The 17,789-nt window shown below is 43.4% G+C and overlaps 1 protein-coding gene across 7 annotated transcripts in view; it reads left to right on the plus strand.

Moving 5' to 3' along the window:
* The window catches only part of ERC2 (ELKS/RAB6-interacting/CAST family member 2), a 996,291-nt gene that overhangs the window by 807,257 nt on the left and 171,245 nt on the right, over positions 1 to 17,789 (plus strand). For 3 of the 7 annotated variants that reach the window (XM_018038455.1, XM_018038458.1, XM_018038454.1), the window contains one exon: positions 5,474 to 5,539. The exons of the other annotated variants lie outside the window; for them this stretch is intronic. In XM_018038455.1, coding sequence (XP_017893944.1) covers positions 5,474 to 5,500 — 27 coding nt within the window. In that variant the 3' untranslated portion in view covers positions 5,501 to 5,539. The remainder of the gene's footprint in view (positions 1 to 5,473; positions 5,540 to 17,789) is intronic. 7 annotated transcript variants of the gene reach the window in all.

A 17,789-nucleotide genomic window follows, 5' to 3' on the forward strand; every position in this document is an offset into this window, starting at 1 on the left:
ATTGGTCTGTCAGAATTAACTTTTTCTTGAAGGAAATAGACAGCTAGTTTTCATGTCACCCTATAATGATAGTTGGAAAAAAATGAGAAACTGCCTAAACTTACTGCATTAGAAGTGAAGGAAAATGTCCCACAAGCTTCTCAAATGTTCTCCATGGCTTACCAAAGAGGATTTAGATGGCCCCCTGCCTCAGGGGGTCCCGGTGTGGTAGACTTGCTGAGAACCAACCAGGCTGCACAGGCTTGCTTGCAGTCTCTGCGTCTCCCTTGAGAAACACCCGTGTGTATCTTTTAAAACATGGACATCGCCCATCATATTTTCCCTTAGCCAGGGCCGTTCAGCTCTCACCAAGTCAGGTTAGAAGAATAAATCAGAAGTGCAGCTAGTGCCATGAGAAGGAGGACTGAACCATTCTGGGGAGAAACAAGTAAACACAATCTTGGCAGCCCCTAAGGAACTCTGAAATCCAGGCTGCCTTCTCTATTAGAGGACTCAAGTCATTCAGAAAAGCAGGGGCCAGTCCTTATAGGCTTTCTGGTTTGAAAATGCATGTTAAATTCCCGCATGTGCTGTGGCAGAGCATGAGGGGTATGGGGGTGCTGCCTTTTCCCCCAGGGACTTTGAAACTTGGTGGGGTGCTGCTGATAAGCTGTATAAGGGACATCTGCCGTATGCATGTGAGGTTGTCTTTCTTCCAAGAGCCAGAGAAACCCCACCTAAGTTGTACCATCCAGTCCCAACCAGGACCTTCAACAGCTTGGAAAGAGACAACACGGAGTCCTAAGGACTTCAGAGCTGAGCTGAGCAGGACCCTCAGGTGTTTCCGGGGGCCAAAATGAGGGCTTCTCTCTGTGGCTTCAAGGTCCACATGTCAGGAGGGTGAATCTTTGCGGTCAGATGGATTGGAATTTGACCCCCGCTCCACAGCTCCTGGCCAGGTATACTTCAGTGACCTACCTCATCTTTATCCCTGAGCCTGCCTTCCCCAGTCTGCACAAAGACCCTCCCCAGCCCTGTGTCCTAGTGATTCTTAGTGAAGAAACACTGCAAGCCATCCCATTCTTTCTAACCTGGAGCTGGTGCTAATTCCTGCTGGCTCATTTCTAGCCCAGGTCAAAAATTAATTAGCATTTATAAACAGAGCACAGAACAGGTATCTGAATCTAGAAAGGACTTGGCTATTCTTTGGGAGAACTTGTCTGCAAATGGGTACCACAGGCTGTGACAGATCAGATTATCTAAGAGTTTGCAGCCATTCCTGACCTCGTCACATAAACAGAGACATCAACTTATGGGCTATGCATTCTAGGAGGCAGGAGAGGTGACAGACACAAATGTGAGGTTTCCAGAGGAAAGGTTTGGACTTGACCCAGAAAGAAAACCCGTTAGTGCCCTGATAAGGCTTGATGCCCTTATCTCCAGGCTCACACCCCTTGCTTTCCTTTGTATACACTCTATTTCCCTAGTTCTGGCCAAGCCTGCAGTTTAGAAATGCTGAGAGTTGCTGCTTTGCTCACACCCGGGCACAGGACGCATCATACACCCAACACTGTGGCTTGCTTCTGTGACTTGCGTGGCCAAAGTTTGCAGAATGCTGGTGCTTGAAGTTTGCAGAAAGTATCAGAGGAGCCATGAACTTCTAGGAGAAGTAGGGGTCGATCTGGTGACTGCCCACACCATACCCTGTCAGTAACCAGGACGGTCACCCTGCTTGTCCCACCGGGAGACCATGTTGAACTTCCTGGCAGAGACAAGTGGTTGAGTTCTTACACAGCCAGTAGGCTGATTTAAAAGTGATGCGTCCATAATTTCATTCTAATCTTCAGTTACGATGAGTGTGACAGTAAGGTCCTCATTAGGAACCTAGCCCTTCGATTTCAAGAAAAAAGCCAGCTATCAACTGAAAGAAAATTGCAGGGGGGTTTGTGTTTTTCTTTTTTTTTTTTTTTTTTTTAAGAAAAAAAAACCACCAGCCCTGTGATGGGCTGAGGCTTGCCTGCTGGCTATACCAAATACCTCAAAATAGAGACCAATTAAAGGTTTACACTGGTCTGTTTATCAGGTCATATCACAGAGTTCCTTCCCAGACCTCCATGGCTGGGCTAATAAATGTCCCCACAGCAAGTCTCCCATCTTGTCAGTGATGACTCAGTCACTTTGCTCTTAGATCTTGTCATCAACATAGCCCCTTGAGCAGCCCATCCGGTGAGGGATTTTGTTTTATCTCAGTATTTAGAGAACCCCATTAGAGCCCAGCATCTGGAACTGAAGGATTTCCGTCAAGTCTTCATATCATCTCTGGAGCAATAGATACATCCTGAGTTTATTTGATAGTTAAGCCTCCTCTCTGTTTAAAATGGGCTTTGTGGTCACTGTGCTCTGGGCTTCAGCCCACCTTGGATGTTCCATCCCCAGGTGCTGTGGACAAAAGCAGATGGATGACGGATGGACTAGAGGTTTTTTTCTCATCCAGATATTTTGGCAACTCCTGGCATAGCGATCACTCACAGGGTCAACACACAAGGGGGCAACACCAGGCAGCCTCCAGAAAGCCCGCTGCAAGGTCGATTTGAAAACAGAAAAACAAGGGAAGGAAACTGACTCTCCCAGGCCTGATAGATGCATTTTAAAACTTCAAGAATTTCTAAATAACTTGGCATGAAGTTAGGGATCAAGTGACATTTATCTGGTTTTTATTTTTTTGGTCTCCAGATTTACATTTCTGGGCAGTAAGGTTGCTGAACAAATTAATATTTGCATACAAAGATGCAGGCGGTGCAAGAGTCAGACAGCTGTGAACGTTTGGAAATATCTGGGGCTCCGTCTCTGATTAGCTCCTGCATTTTTGTTTTTTTATTCCCCAAGCGGACACTCACTCTGACCCAGATCACTTGGTGATTAGGGTCAATTCATGTTTAAGCTTTGAAGATTAGAGAGACCAGAAATGGCCACCACTTCCCTGTCTATTTTCTTTTAAACACTTTTAACTTCAGAAACTAGGAACTTGAAAGATATGCATAATATTCTGAGCGCAGTGAAGGAATTTATCCACATTTCTGCCATGTTAAACGTTAGCAAAGTTTATATTGGACTGTCATATTTCTTTACTTTATTCACCAGCATACAAAACGTCGATCTCAACATCTGGCTTTTAATAACCCTCGACATCTGGGAGCTCCTTTTTATTCCTATGGTGGACGAGGCACAGTAGTGATATTGGCAGTGTGTATTTTTGAGCTACAACTCCTGTCTGCTTCAATCATAATTAATTACCACTTTTTAATATATTTAATTTGCTAAAAGTAATTTGCATTAGACCACACTTCAGCATTAGAAAAATAGTTATAGATTTTGGTAGCAGTGGCTTTCTTTCCTCCTTCCTTCTTCTTTTTCAAAATTTAAAACATATTTGGATTTGAAATAAAGTGGATGTCTACATACTGTTGGTTTTAAATGCAAAATGAAATGAACTGCTCAGCAAAGGGAATGATTTTACAGCCATTCAGAAGCAGTCAGCAGGGTCTGTAGGCGGCATTTTGAGGAAAACTGCCTATTTTTTTGTGTGTGACTTTGGCAAATCATAGCATCTCTCTGAGTTTTCCTGCAGCAGTGACTTTGGGAGTCAGGAAGCTTATAATGAAAGCTAGGACCTCCATCCAGAGAAATATACTTACACACATACCCGCACCATTCTGTATTGAACTGCAAGGAATTGCTAGACCCTTTGAGACCCATTTGTGGATGCTTGAGGGATTCCCTGCTATACTTTCCTTCTTTATTAGCATAAAAAAGGACATAAGCTTTTCTTCTCTCTAGGAACTGAGAGAAAATTGATGAATGTAATAATCCATATTTCTCAAATTAGGTAGGGAAAAGGGAGGTTCATTGCCAGGAGCAATTACTAGACTATTACTATTACCACTGTAGTGGTAAATAGACACAGGTAAATTTTATATGAGGAGGAGACCCAAGTAAGATGATCAGTTGAACTTATGTGGGGCCAGAATATTACTAGCCAAACTGTCAGTTCAAATTCATACTGAGTTGTCCAATTCGGACTGTGTGCACATCAATTGATTGACTCAAATAAGTGGGACATTGTTAATTCTTTGGGCTGTAGTCTGGTGAACTCCCTTTGTCAGAATAGTATTTTTAAATATACAAAATAAAATTCACAAAAATACAAAAGAAATCATATGAAAACTCATTTCAAAGACCATAGATCCAAATTCTTGAGCAGATAAAATCATCTTAGCCTTGTTGGCAAGATTAGGTCAAACTGTATGAAGTTGCTGTTTTTCTAGACCCAAAATGGCCAACAGTGGGCATTTTCATATAATTCAACCTGATTTTACAACAACTTCAGCAATATGGATACATATTGTGAGAAAATGCTTGAAGTTATTGTTTTTCCTGTTCCTGGTTTTCAAAACACAGAAGCCAATCATGGGAAAACCTGGGTTTTTCAGGGCTTTGTTAAAAGACACAGGTCCCAAATTACGTGTGAGACCAGAATATGAACCACTGGGTTTTCTATACTTTGTTTCTATCCTTGCAGTGAGCAGTGAGAATTCTTGTCCAAAACACGACCTTGTGACAGCAGATATACTTCTGTCTGTATAGATTCAATTTCCTTGCCCATCCACCTCTTCACTAAGTGAGGAAAATGGCCTGAACCATTCTGGAAATGTTTTTAACAAGAATTCAGACCAAATAAGTTCCCATTTATCCACAGTTGAGCACAATTTTAAGTTAAACAAAACTTCCTTTCTATAAGCATTTTACTGAATTGAAAGTTTACTCTCTTTGCTTTGAAACTTATTTGATTGCAAATGTATAATCACTCCATACAAATGTATAATCATTCCATGGTGAGCACATCCTCTTTTATGCTGAGGATAAAATAGAACCTGACAAATCCAGAAGATCACAGCATGTTTGAGCCTTTGTGAAATAACCAATGTGAATTATCGCATGCTACAGAAGTTCGTTCCACCCAAGTTGGTGGAATTTTGGTTTTTTTAAAATTCTTCTTTAGCCTTTATTGATACTTCAAGCTTAAGAGAAATTAAGGGTATTTAGTTACTATAATTACTTCTCTGCTTACTTAAAAGGTTTAATCTACTCTTTAGGCATATGCAATTCAGATTGCATGCTTTCCAAAAAAATAATCATCTGCTAATGTAGACTAATTTTAATCTTCTAATCCAATCTTGACACAGAGTCAGAGCCTGGTGGGTGGAATGTTTTTGTGTGGGGGTTGCCATAGATACAAAACTCAGTTATGTATTTGACAAGTCAGTGATGTGGAACTTTAAGTTACTATGGATTTTTTTTTTCCTCGCTCTTTAAGATTAAAAAACAAAGTGAAGATCAGTGTGCCTTTGCAGTGCATCCCAGTGTAACTAACCTTCTCTTCTTTCATTCCGGTGCTCCCCTCCTCTCCGTGCACCTTACCCCTGGCCGGCCGCAGGATGACGAGGAGGGCATATGGGCATAGCCGGGCCCGTAAACCAAAGTTCCAGTTTTGTTTTGAGGGGTGAGAAAAACCATCTTTTATATCCTTTTCCTTTTAAAATTGTGTTCTAGTGTTGTATTGTGTGCGTGCTCGGTTGTGCTCACTGTGTTTGTGATGTGCCCTGTGTTTGCTTCTGTGTGCCGTGACCACCCCCAAGAGCTCCCTCCTCCATATCCCCCCTCCCTGCAACCACATTATTGTTCTGCCTTGTTGGGGCCGGGTTGAGCACCATTCAAATGTTTCTATGTTGTTTAAGATGTAAACTCTGCCCTCATTAGGGTTTATCCACACTTTTAAAGGCATGGTTGTGGACTCAGAAATTGTCACAGCTCTCCGGTCATGGTGTTCAGCCGCCTGCTCGCTCTTACCAGATATGCCAGTGTGGTGTAACTCCCATGTCCTTCTGGTTGTGTCAAATGTTTGGCAAGGAATAAGGAAAACAAAGCTATTTATCTTCCTGGAGCTGAAACTATCATGTGTAAGAAGCCCATTTAATGAATTGTACTCTCTTCTATGGCAGTTCTGAAGAAAACACAAGGAGCAAGCCATAGTAACGGTGAATGGGTAACTGTATCTCTTTAAATGAACTTAAAAAGAAGTGTTAATATTGACAGACTCACGAGTGGTATTATACCTGTTGCTTTTACATTATTTCCATGCATTGTGTTTTTTCAGAGGATTTTGTTTTTTTAAAGGTTGATTTTTATCTATTGCGAACCCACTGTTTATTTCTTGGCTGTCTGCATTATAGTTGAATAGTGGTGCATGTAATGCTCTGTGTTATTAATATAAAATGGAACATTGAACTCTGTCGACTTTTGCCATTGGGAATCACACCTCTCCGGGATACTGCAGGCTGTTTAGCACCAAGTCACAAATGCTCTGGAGCTGAATATATCTACCTATGGTGACACAGACTATTCTGTTGAAGTCGGTGACATTGTATATGAGCATATATATATCTATTCAGAATAAGAAATGTGGTAGATTGTGTGCCATAGTCAGAAGTACTCACCATGCAGTTCTTTTTCTGGGACAAATGTGAAATGTCCCAGGTCTGTGATTGGAGAGGCAGTTCTTTAGGAGAAGTAAACAGGTGTGCCCTTCTGCAAGTCTTGCACTCATATTATGTAAACAGTGATTCTTCAGATGAATTTGAAAATAGTAACTGGTGTGTTTCGCCCGTGGGTGACAGTTTTCATTGACATTTTTCACTGCTCGGATGAACCCGTTGAAGGTCCCATCAGTGAGTCAGACTGCTTTCTCTGGTCCTTCAGGGAACACACAGAGGTTTGACTTTCATTTACAGCATCTTTCCACATAGTTACAGATGTAACACTTCCTGGATCCGTTGACCACCAGTAGAACCTGCTTCCTGGTCACATCTCCCCTTTTCTCCCCTCTTCTCCCTTTCTTTAGTAAAGAGGAAAACAGTACAGAATTAACTCTTCCAGACGCAAAGTGGTTCCAAAGGGCAACTTGTTGATATAGGGAGGTAGGGAAACCAGAGAAATGCTAAAATTTGTCTGAGAGACTCCCTATCTAGAGAAAAGTTTAAGAGAAATATGGCCTTTACTCATACGGAATACCTAATAAAGATGCAAATTGACCTAAAACAGCTCTAAGTGAGAAGTAAATATTTTATAATGTTAGTGAGCATATGAAACCTGCCCACAGCATGCATGTAACAAGCAGGCAAAGGAAGATTCTGTGAGTTTGGGGGGTGCCTAGAGAAGGGTAAGTCCTTCTTGGGGCTCTTTTGTGAACCTGCTTCTGCCATCGTGTTATAGTGTCAGGACTGGGCTGCGTTTGTGTCTCCTCCCGGATGTGTGCTGTGCTTAGTCATTCAGTCATGTCCAACTCTTTGCAGCCCCGTGGACTGTAGCCTGCCGCACTGTCTGTCCACGGGGATTCTAAGAGCAGGTTGCCATGCCCTCCTCCAGGGCATCTTCCCAACCCCGGGATCAAACCCATGTCTCCCACATTGCAGGAGGATTCTTCACCATCTGAGCCACCAGGAAAGCCCCTCCTCCTGGAAAATAAAGACTCTATTGCTCTTTCACAGAATTTTGACACCCCAACCCCCCACCTTCCACTATCCCCTGACATAGAAAGCTTGTCATTTTCAGGATGAAACTGAAAGGCATATAGACAGCCTTGCTTTGCTCAAGGGAAGCAGAGATAATGGTATTAAATCCCCATCCTCCTTATTCCTTTATGAAATTTCCCCAAACACCATGTATCCCAGAAAACAAATGCCTTCTGAAAATTAGTCAATATATAATCCCGCTTTAATATATTGTAATAAATTTTATAGGCTTCTGAGGAAAACTACTTATCTTTCTTTATGACTCCTTTAAACAAGTTTGCTCAGATATCCTCAGGCCTTTAAAACCATATCTTAAGGATTTAAATAATGAGATACTGGGAGAACCTTCTATTTCTGAACAGCCGTTGCATGTTTTGAGTCGCATTACAATCTGTGGGGCCTAAGGAGATATTAAATTTATAACTAAAGATGGATAATAGTGGCACATTAAAAATTAACTGTTTTGAATATTTTGATTTATGGCCCTTATAAAAGAAACATTACAAGAAGTTATTTTACTAGGCATCAGTAATATGCTTATAATAGCATCATAAGCCTCTGACTTGAATCTGGTGTTTCGGTGTTGAAATGGATCATAATTTAGGAAAAGTCGCTCCAAAAATTACAACAAATTGGAATTAGCATAACAACCCTGACAGCTCCTCCCTTTTTTGGCACTTCTAGATACTAGCCTAGGCATGATTCATTTGTCTCACTGTGATCATCCAAGGGTGGTGTTTTCTGAGAGCAAAGTGGACTGGGGAAAGTTTGCTTTTCTGAAGAGTTTTGACAGCCCCTAGAGCTAGTTGTTTCCCCCATAAACCTCACACCCTAGCCCAGCATTATCAGCATGTGACCTGTGTAGTCCACGGAACCCTGAGCTTGGTTTCATGCTCTGCTGTCACCGTCTTGAAACTGTTAATAATTTCTGAATGAGGCACGCCGCAATTCATTTTGCTCCGGGCTCCCCAAATTATGTGGTCTGGGCTGGTTAGATCCACTGTGTATTCCTATATGCTGCCTCTAGCTCCTCTCCAGGCCCCCTCCCTGTTGGCTCATCCCCACTCCTGTTTTCATATGGCTGGAATTTACCTTCCGCCTGCCTTATTTTTCTGGTTTTCTTGCAGAAACCCAATGGGATCACATTTCCAGCAATTTGTTACCCTCATGGGCATTACCAAAATGTGTATTCAACCATGGCCCCCTTGTGTCACCCCCCAATTTAATTGTGAAAATGTGCTCTTGGGGCCCTTCTGCATTTTCTGTCTTACTTTGAAAAGTACAGGAAAAGCAGCTGCTTAATTTCTCCATTACTTTCCTTTGGGAAAATCCACTTGATGTGACAGTGATCTGTGTCAAAAAATAAGCCTTCATTTCCATTGAATGGAGGTGCCTTCCTTGCACCCCCAGGAGGCTCTTTGGTTTGTGAATATTCAGTGAGGTGAGACAGTGGGGTCCCTTGCAAGATCTAGGGCCACACCTGCCTTGACATTTGAATGTTTCAGCTTTTACTGTGAACTCTTGTAATTGAGCAGACATAGAGTACAAAATCATTTTTATTTCTTAAACCACTAGAAAAGAATAAGTCTTTTTAGATTGAAAACATATGCAAATGTTTAGGACCCGATTCATAAAAATACAGATGTGGGCATTAACAAGTTTTGGCACGGGACCGCGATGCTAGTAGATGAATCCTGTCAAAACGAAGCATTGTAGCTCTATGCCACCAGCACATGGACAGTGTTTGAGTGAGTGTGCTTATGAATTGCAGCGCGCGTAGACTTGAGGAAGGGAGTTTGCACACACAGGAGCGGTGCTCGACAGCTGGTAGAGCTCCCTGGCATGCCGCCTGTTAGGAAGAATGAGGAAGGAGATATTTTACTGTGCCTAGAAAGTTTATGTTAATACATTCTGTGCCTTCTCTTAGCAGAAAAGGTCTGGGCGCAAAGCCTGTGCTTATTCTGCCTGTCCTGTGCTCAATCTCCTCAACTGAAGTCTTAGTTTTTCTGCAAAGTGGAGGTTTCCTTTTATATCCGCTGGGCAAGGTTACCAACTAGTGTTTTTAATTCAACCCATCTCTTTATGACTGAGGATCTGATAGATTCATCTTCTTGTGCCATCAGCTCCTAGGACTTTTCCTTCCTTCATTCATTTATCCAATCATTCAATCATTTTTCACCTGTTCATCTGTTCTTTCATCAAATGGTTAAAATCTTGGCTAGGTGCTGAGAAAACAGTGATGCATAAGATAGACATTGTTGCTACATTGTTGGTCTTAAAATATGGTTTAGGGAAACTGTCTATAACAATTTAAACGTATGAATGGAAAACATACACTTTGGTCGATGGAAATTGGGAAGGTACTAAGACTAACAAGAAGAACCTACTCGAGCAAAGGCCAAAGGTAGGAAAGAACTTTATGGGCTGAAGGTGCTTAAAACCATGACTCTGGGTTAAAAATAAGACAGTAAGATGAAGATGAAGAAGTGGGAAGGGGCCAAATCATGTAGGGCCTTTTAGGCTAAGGTAGGGGGTTTGGGTTTTAAGCCTAAGGAAAGTAAAAAATAAAAAGAAAATTAGAGGATCTTAAGCAGGGGCATGACATAATTCGCTTCATGTTGTAGAATAACCCAGGCTGCTGTGTGGAGGATGACATTTCATGGCAGGAAGAGCAGAAGTAGGGCTATTCCATCATCTGTGAAGGGATGGCAACCCACTCCAGTATTCTTGCCTAGAAAATGCCATGGACAGAGGAGCCTGGTGGGATATATTCCATGGAGTCACAAAGAGTCAGATGTGACTGAGCGACTAACACAGATGGTGCTGACCCAGGGGAGCAGTGGGGGATATGCAGACATGTGGATAAATTGGAGATGAGACTAGCATGTAAAGTCACAGGACTCAGATGAAGAGTTAAGAGAAAAGACTAAAGCAGTTATACCTCCAGATTTCTACCTTGAGTGTCAAAGCTGGGGCACACCATTGTTGGAGGGTAAGAGCTGAGTGGGAGTCTTCTTCTGTTCTCTTTTCCCCTGGTGTCCAGTCGGACTGGCCAAGGAGAGGCAAACCTTTGATCCTCTATTTTCTGTTTGCCTGTATGTCAGCAGAGAAGTCTTTGGCCTCTCATTGCAGTAATGGACAGGCTGTCAAGTTTCAAGCATAGCTGGGGTCCAACTTCTGGAGCGTGTGTCTCTTCTGACTCTCAAGGAAAAGGAGGAAATTGAATATCAAAGACTGCAAAGAAAAATCAGTCATAGAATAGGGAGACAGGTGGGCACAGTGGTCTACAGAAAAACCAAGCTCCTGAGGTTGTGTAAGATAGAAAAGGATGATTCTTGCAGTTTTTCTTGAGGAATTCTGCCAGTTAAGGCATACCTCATGAGATTTGGGAAGAAGAAAGTGAAAGTGACAGTGGAGTCACTCAGTCGTCTCTGACTCTTCGCGACCCCATGGACTGTAGCCTACCAGGCTCCTCCCTCCATGGGATTCTCCAGGCAAGAGGACCGGAGTGGCTTGCCATTTCCTTCTCCAAGGAATCTTCCCAACCTGGGGATCGAACGTGGGTCTCCCGCATTCCAGGCAGATGCTTTAACCTCTGAGCCACCAGAAGTAGCTACTATATGTTTCAGAGCCACTGTGGACAAGGGCTCTGCCTACTTTCAATGGCAGAATTAATTCCTGGGCAAAGTGAGATGCTTTCTTTTCTGCTTCCCTTCTTCCCCAATTACCTTCTCTTTTGGCTTCTCTGCTCCTCTGGAAGATATCTTATATTCAAGCTTGTAAGGCTATTCTTCAGAGCCACAGCTTGAATGTCTTACCCCAATCCTTTCAGTCATTAATTCATTCAAAAAAAATTTCTTCATCTCAGCACTGGAGTTGAGGCAGTGAAAAAAGTACAGTTCCTTCCCTGGAGGAATTTAGAGTAGTACCTAGGTCCTTAAGCTGATGTTCATGAACCTCCAAGGGTCTGCCAACCCCTGAACATGGTTAACAGACTTCAGATGTGGGGATGTGTGGTATATGTGCATCCTCCGAGGACAGAGAGTATCTTGATCCTCAGCACATACTCCAGGGGGCCAGTGACACAGAAAAGGTGAAGAGCCACTGACCCTTGAGACACTGGGCGACAGTGTGGCTCACAGCGTGCTCTCTGGATTCAGACCAGACTGGGTTTGGATCCTGGCTCCAGCACTATTTGGCTAGATAACCCGGGGCATGTGTTCTTCCCTCTCTGCTCTGACATTTCCTCATATGGAGAAGGCTGTGCACACCTTCCAGGGCCATGGTGAAGACTAGATGAGTTGAGGTAGATGAGATGCCTGGCTGTGGCTGGTGCACAGTGAGGCCAGTCCCCATGAGGATATCACTGTTATTGTTTCTCCAGTGTCCAGAGGAGTGGACTCCATGTGCCGGCTGAAGAGAGTGGTTGATACTGTGGATTTGGTGAACTTGGCGGGGATGGCTTGTGAGAGAAAAGACAGAAGAAAGGAAAATCAAAAGGAGGAATCTGTTTTTATGACCACAGCTATACAAGCCAGCTACACATTTTCTAACTGATCTTAAAGCATTTTTACCCTAAAAAAAGTGCACCCTCTTTAGTTACTTTTGATCTTAATGACATCTAGGTCTAGCAAAGGAAGATCTCATTGTGGGAAACTCTGGATTAATCCACGTCTCTAGCAGAACATTTCTTTCAGCTCAAAGAAAAGTCGAGCGTATAATGTGAAAAGCCAAGAAATATTTATTGAACAATTGTGAGCTGATGAATTGGAATAGAGAAAAGGAGCAGTCCACCCTTTTCTGATCTCAAGTTGTGATGGACTTGGGGGCAGGGGTAGAAGATTTTAAGCAGAATTGAGTGCAGTAAATAGGTTCTTGTGGATTTTTCTGGAGCTTCTAAGGGTTACCTGGCAAAGCACTGCATGTTGGCTTGGATGTGACCACACTCTCAGGACCTGAAATCTGGCTGAGAAATCATAAACAAATGGTGGTGATAAATGACCGTGGACCCGAGACAGGAGGCGTCTAGCGGAGGGTTGCCGCATTACTTTACATCCTTCCTGTGCCAGGGCTGGTGCACTGGGAGCTCTTCAGCCCCTCCCACCCCTTTGTCATTTGCTCTGGAGTGTGGTGCTGGTCTGGTCTTGTTTAACCTTTTTATTAATGATCTGTAAAGGGGAGAAAAGAGCATGTAGAGGAAAGTCACAGATGACGCTGATTTGGGATCTGTTGGAAACACTAGGGAGGTCAGACAGATCACACAAATGGCCTAAAGAAGGTGAAGATCATGAAGGGAAAGTGACAAACCTTGGAGAAGTCCAGACACTCACATCTGGCAAAAATCAATCTGAGACGCAGATATCAGTGGGTGGGAGGGGTGTGAAAACTGAACACTAAAAGCAAAATAATAAGCTGAGTGGACATTGGGAAATCCAGCCATGGGTGAGGACACGAAGAGAACAGCCAATGGCATTGAGCAATGTCTGGAAGTTAGCAGATGCTAGAGAGACATACATCACAATTTGTGACAATTCTGCCCCAAAACTGTCTTACACTGGGGACACCGAAATGTTACATGCCCTCTCTTCCAGAAGATCACCCCTAGGTATTGTAAACCAAGCAGAGACTGCACTTCGGGGAGCTGCACAATTGTTGGGCAATGTTAATAAGCAAGACCAGAATTTTCTTAGTGATTCAGGGAGAGGAACCCTGGTCCCATCTCTTTCTAATCATCTTCACAGCTCTTAATAAAATGGAAAAGCCAGGCAACATCCAAAACAAGAATATATACTTATGGTCACCACTGGGTGTGTCAACCAGAATGGCTATTTTCTTTCTGCCATTTGAGGCGTCAGTTGACTAGATGCCATTGACCACACCCAAGTGGGCCTTAACTCCATATTCATGCCTTCTCAGAGGAACGTGAGCCCTGAAGGAAGAGTGCTGGCCCAATGGGCTCTCAGGGGATCTCATATAACAGATACAGTGGTTCCATGTTACCTGGGTGGCCACACGATCACTTCCCCATGAACATGTTCTATCACAGACATTGGCATGGTAGCGTGCATTCCCTCTAGCTTTATTTTCCAGTAAATATAATGCAAATGCCAAGAGCAACAGCATATAATAACCCAGAATTTCTCTCCTGCATCTTTCCCATGCAGATTCTGTCCTCATGAACACTAGGCCACACTTGCCTTCCCTGTCACAGACCTGTTCCCATGGTAACAGAATCACCAAGATGCTGAATCTGTGTAAAGAGGAGGCCTGCTGTTTCTTTCAGCCTTGGGGCACCTTCCACAGGCTGAAGTTCAGCCTGACTCATTTGCGACCCTACTGCGCATCCTAATAAGTCTGGCCTCTTCTGTTAGGTCTGTGTCAGTGGTCACAGGGCACAGGCAACTGAGGATTCTGCCTGTCCCCAAGCATTTCCTTAGTGTCTCTGTCACTTTGTGTACGTGCAAAGTGCTGGAAACAGAGCTCCTGGAAGGGTATAGAGGAGTTTGTCATCATCTTTTTGAGGAAAACTCATTCCTCCATGAAACCTGTTAGACTGAGAATAAAAAGACAAGTATCCATATGTGGCCATCTGATATATAGTCCACCTCCGTTCTTCAGAGGAAAACATAGAATGAGGCTCTGAAAAACTCCTAAGATCACTTTCTCTGGAAAACCCTGAGCTCCTTGCAACCACTGCTGTATTTGCCCTATTTATTGCTTTTATATTCGTTGCAGGAAAGAGAAAGTTTAATGAGGAATCAGGAGGGAAAAGTTCTTAAAGTCCTCATTCAGAGGAAGTATTAATACCTTTTTTAAGCACATATTGCCTATCAGATATGGTCAAATAAATATATAATTGATGGGGGAGGGGGCGTATTGGACTTTGCATAGTCTCTGGTGCTAAAAGTTGGTAGCACCTGGGCTCTAGAGTCACAGAGACCCGGTCCAAACACTGGCTCCACCACCACTCTTAAGTGCTGATCTTTAAAGGTAGTGAAGGCTGTTATGGTTGTTGTTATTTATTCTTAGCCACAGGATTGATTTTCCATATTGACAAGTTGAGATCTGTTTATCCTTTTGAGTCCTGCTCTGCATCAGGCAGTGGGGAGAGCCTCTACGGGCTGGGATGGGCACACTAAAGCCCTCTGGGGAGGGGGTGGGAGTTAGCTCCCAGTGTAGTGGTTCTTGGCAGTGGAATGAGGCTTCTTTGTTCTGCACTCAGATGTCAGCCAAGGAGCCTGGATGCCTGTGGCCACAGTGAGTCTGTGTGTGGTGGAATTAGCAGCCCTGCTTAGCCCCCAGCATCCATTCTTTTTTCAATACACCTTGATCTCTGGTATGACGGCATTATTTGAAAGGCATCTCTGTACAAATCCCTCTACCAAAAAGCTCCAAAACAGAAAGCCCCCGTGATTAAATAGAGAGTCTCCCCATTGTCCTGTGACATTGAGTTATGGTTAGGTTCTGCTTGGAGGGCTTTTCGCTGCTCTGATTGGTTACTTTTATGGTTTCATTTATTTTTTATTGTATCTCCTGGCACCATGGCACTTAGCTTGGGAGCGCAATGAAACTATGTTAAGGGAAACCTGTGCTCCTCTTTCTGAAGGCAGTGACAGGAGATAAAAGAACAGCTGTTTTCTTCTGAGAGAGGAATGGTTTGCCCACCTGGTCACATCTCCACCAGCCAATCAGAAACTCAGTTCAGCCTCAGAGGTTGTTCAATACCATTGTCAGCAGAAAAGCACTGTCCTTCCCTCCCATAGAATGTGGAAATGAGAGGGGAAGAATGAGGAAGTGTTTGGAACCAAAGAGCAATCTTTGTCCCTCCTTATACAACAGGCTTGGGACTCGGCAAAATCCGATATGTCAGATAAGGCAGGAACTGCATGTGAGGGTACAAGCGGAGACACGCCAGATGAATTTTCTCCATGTTATTATACGTTTGTTTTTAAATTACGAAGGCACTAACATGTTTTCAGAGGCCAGACTGTGAAGCTGTTTCCATACTTTGTGAAAAGTTTAAGGCTCGAGACTTGCATAAGGCTTCCAGGAGCCTTATGTCTGCCTTTAGCATGCTTCTCACCTTGGCTGGGGCAGTGCTGGAACAGGGAAGGACGGGCTCTCCCCATCACCCTCAGGATGATCACTGTCTTCCCAAGAAACACCCTGAGGGCAGGGGAAGCTGGAAGGAGGCTTTCAGCCTGACTGCATGGTGCTGGTCCATTCAGCATCGGAAACGTCGTCAAAATCCTGAGGGCTGGCATTGCCACTTCTCTCACTTCTGTCTCACTCACACAGCTCCCTCACCAGTTTACAGAAAATATCCCATGTCTGTCTCTGATTTTCATCTACTCTCCCATCAGCTCTATGAGGGTGGCTGGCAGGTAGCAGCATGCCCCTTTTACAAATAAGAAAACTGACTCTTGGTCAGTTGCTCCTTCCCTATAACAGTAATTCCCTAAGGATGGTTATCACAGCGCTGATGGAATTGGATATTAAGGAAATGCTATTTTAAAAAATATAATAAAATCATTCTATGTTTAAATAAGTTTGGGGAAAACTGGATTAAGCAGAATCAGGTAGGGTTCTTCACTGCAGGCCTTCGCAGAGCCTTTGATGCTCTAGTGTCCGCAGGACAGTTGTCACATTTTGAAAGAAAGAGGGTTTGTGTGCGTATTGCTCATGGACCTTTTCCTTCCCAGATTCTCATCTACGATTAAATATATTTGGGGAAATCATTTTGGAGGGATATATTTGGGGAGAGCTTTGCTGCAACATGCCATCTCTTTGGGTTCAGGATGGGCTATTTGCCCTGGTAGGTGGAGCTACCACCATTGTTTGAGATCATTAATGATTAGCTGGCAGAATCTGGTCCCAAAAAGGACAAATGCACGGGCCTGAGAAGAAGGCATGTAGCCCAGCCCTGCCGTTAAGCTTGTATTTTCCTTACTATGGTTGGACAGCTATGTCTTATCCGGTATCTGTCTGGAACTTGATGGGTGTATATACCCAGTGCTGAATAAGACCTATAAAGGAGAATGTGGGCCTTTAACCAGTTGCCTTCATGATACGAATGCTGCAGGGCTATGATGTAAGCAGACATGAGGGCCAGCAGTTCTTCTGCTGTGCCGTTTATCATACACCGGCCACTTTTCCTTAGTCCAGGCTGAGCAGACGTTTTCTGTAATGGCCAGATAGTAAATATTTTAGATTTTGTGAGCCAAAAGGCAAAATCAAGGATATTATGTAAGTATTTATGTAACAAGAAAGCAGGCAAATTGTTGCAAATTTTTCATTAATGAAATCCAAAATATAATGAGTGTAATTTTGGTAATACATGTCTACTAATGAGAAGAATTGAATTCTTTGGAGGGAAATTACATTCCACTTAATTGGTATTCAGCATTAGTGTTGTCTGTCATCAGAATCTATTGCAGATGTTCATTTGTAAACAATGCTCTATAATGGTGTTTTATGCATTTCATCTACGAAAATGTCTACTCACACATAGATGCTCCACACGTCACTCAGAAAGCTTGTCATGTTCTCATTGCCATTTGTCGTGGGCTGAGCAGCAGTGCAGAGCCATGAGACCCCTGCATAGCGTCTCAGTGACAGCTACTCAATTATTATTTAGTGCAAAAGCCGTGACAGATATCAAGACAAGGGATGGGTATGATCATATTCCAATAGAAACCATATGTATGGACAGTAAAGGTTAAATTTAATATAATTTTTATATATCACAGAATATCTTTCTTTTGATATTTTCCCAACTGCATAAAAAGGTAAATGGCAGTTCTAGCTTGCAGGCCATACAGAAACCAGTGGCAAGCTCCCTGTGACTCAGTGGGCCATACTTTGCCACCCAGCATCCTAAGTGCTTTCACACTGGTTGTCCTGTTCAGTCCTCACCTCTCCCTACATGGTAGGTACGACTGTTGGCCTGTTTTCTGGATGAGGAAACTTCGGTGCAGAGTGGGAAACCTGCTTGTCCAAAGTCACACAGAGCAGGAATGTCAGAGCTAGGATGAGAACCTGGGTGTGTCTTACTTGAGAGATGCTTACCAGGGCTCCTGATTGTCTGCCTGGACTCACACTGCGTTCCCCAAGGTGACCCTTTCAGATCTCCACTGTAGCCTTCAAGCGCCCCGCCCAGCCTCCCCCTCAAGGGAAAGGGAA

Source organism: Capra hircus, chromosome 22 (genome assembly GCF_001704415.2).
Source record: "Capra hircus breed San Clemente chromosome 22, ASM170441v1, whole genome shotgun sequence".
NCBI classification, from domain to species: domain Eukaryota; kingdom Metazoa; phylum Chordata; class Mammalia; order Artiodactyla; family Bovidae; genus Capra; species Capra hircus.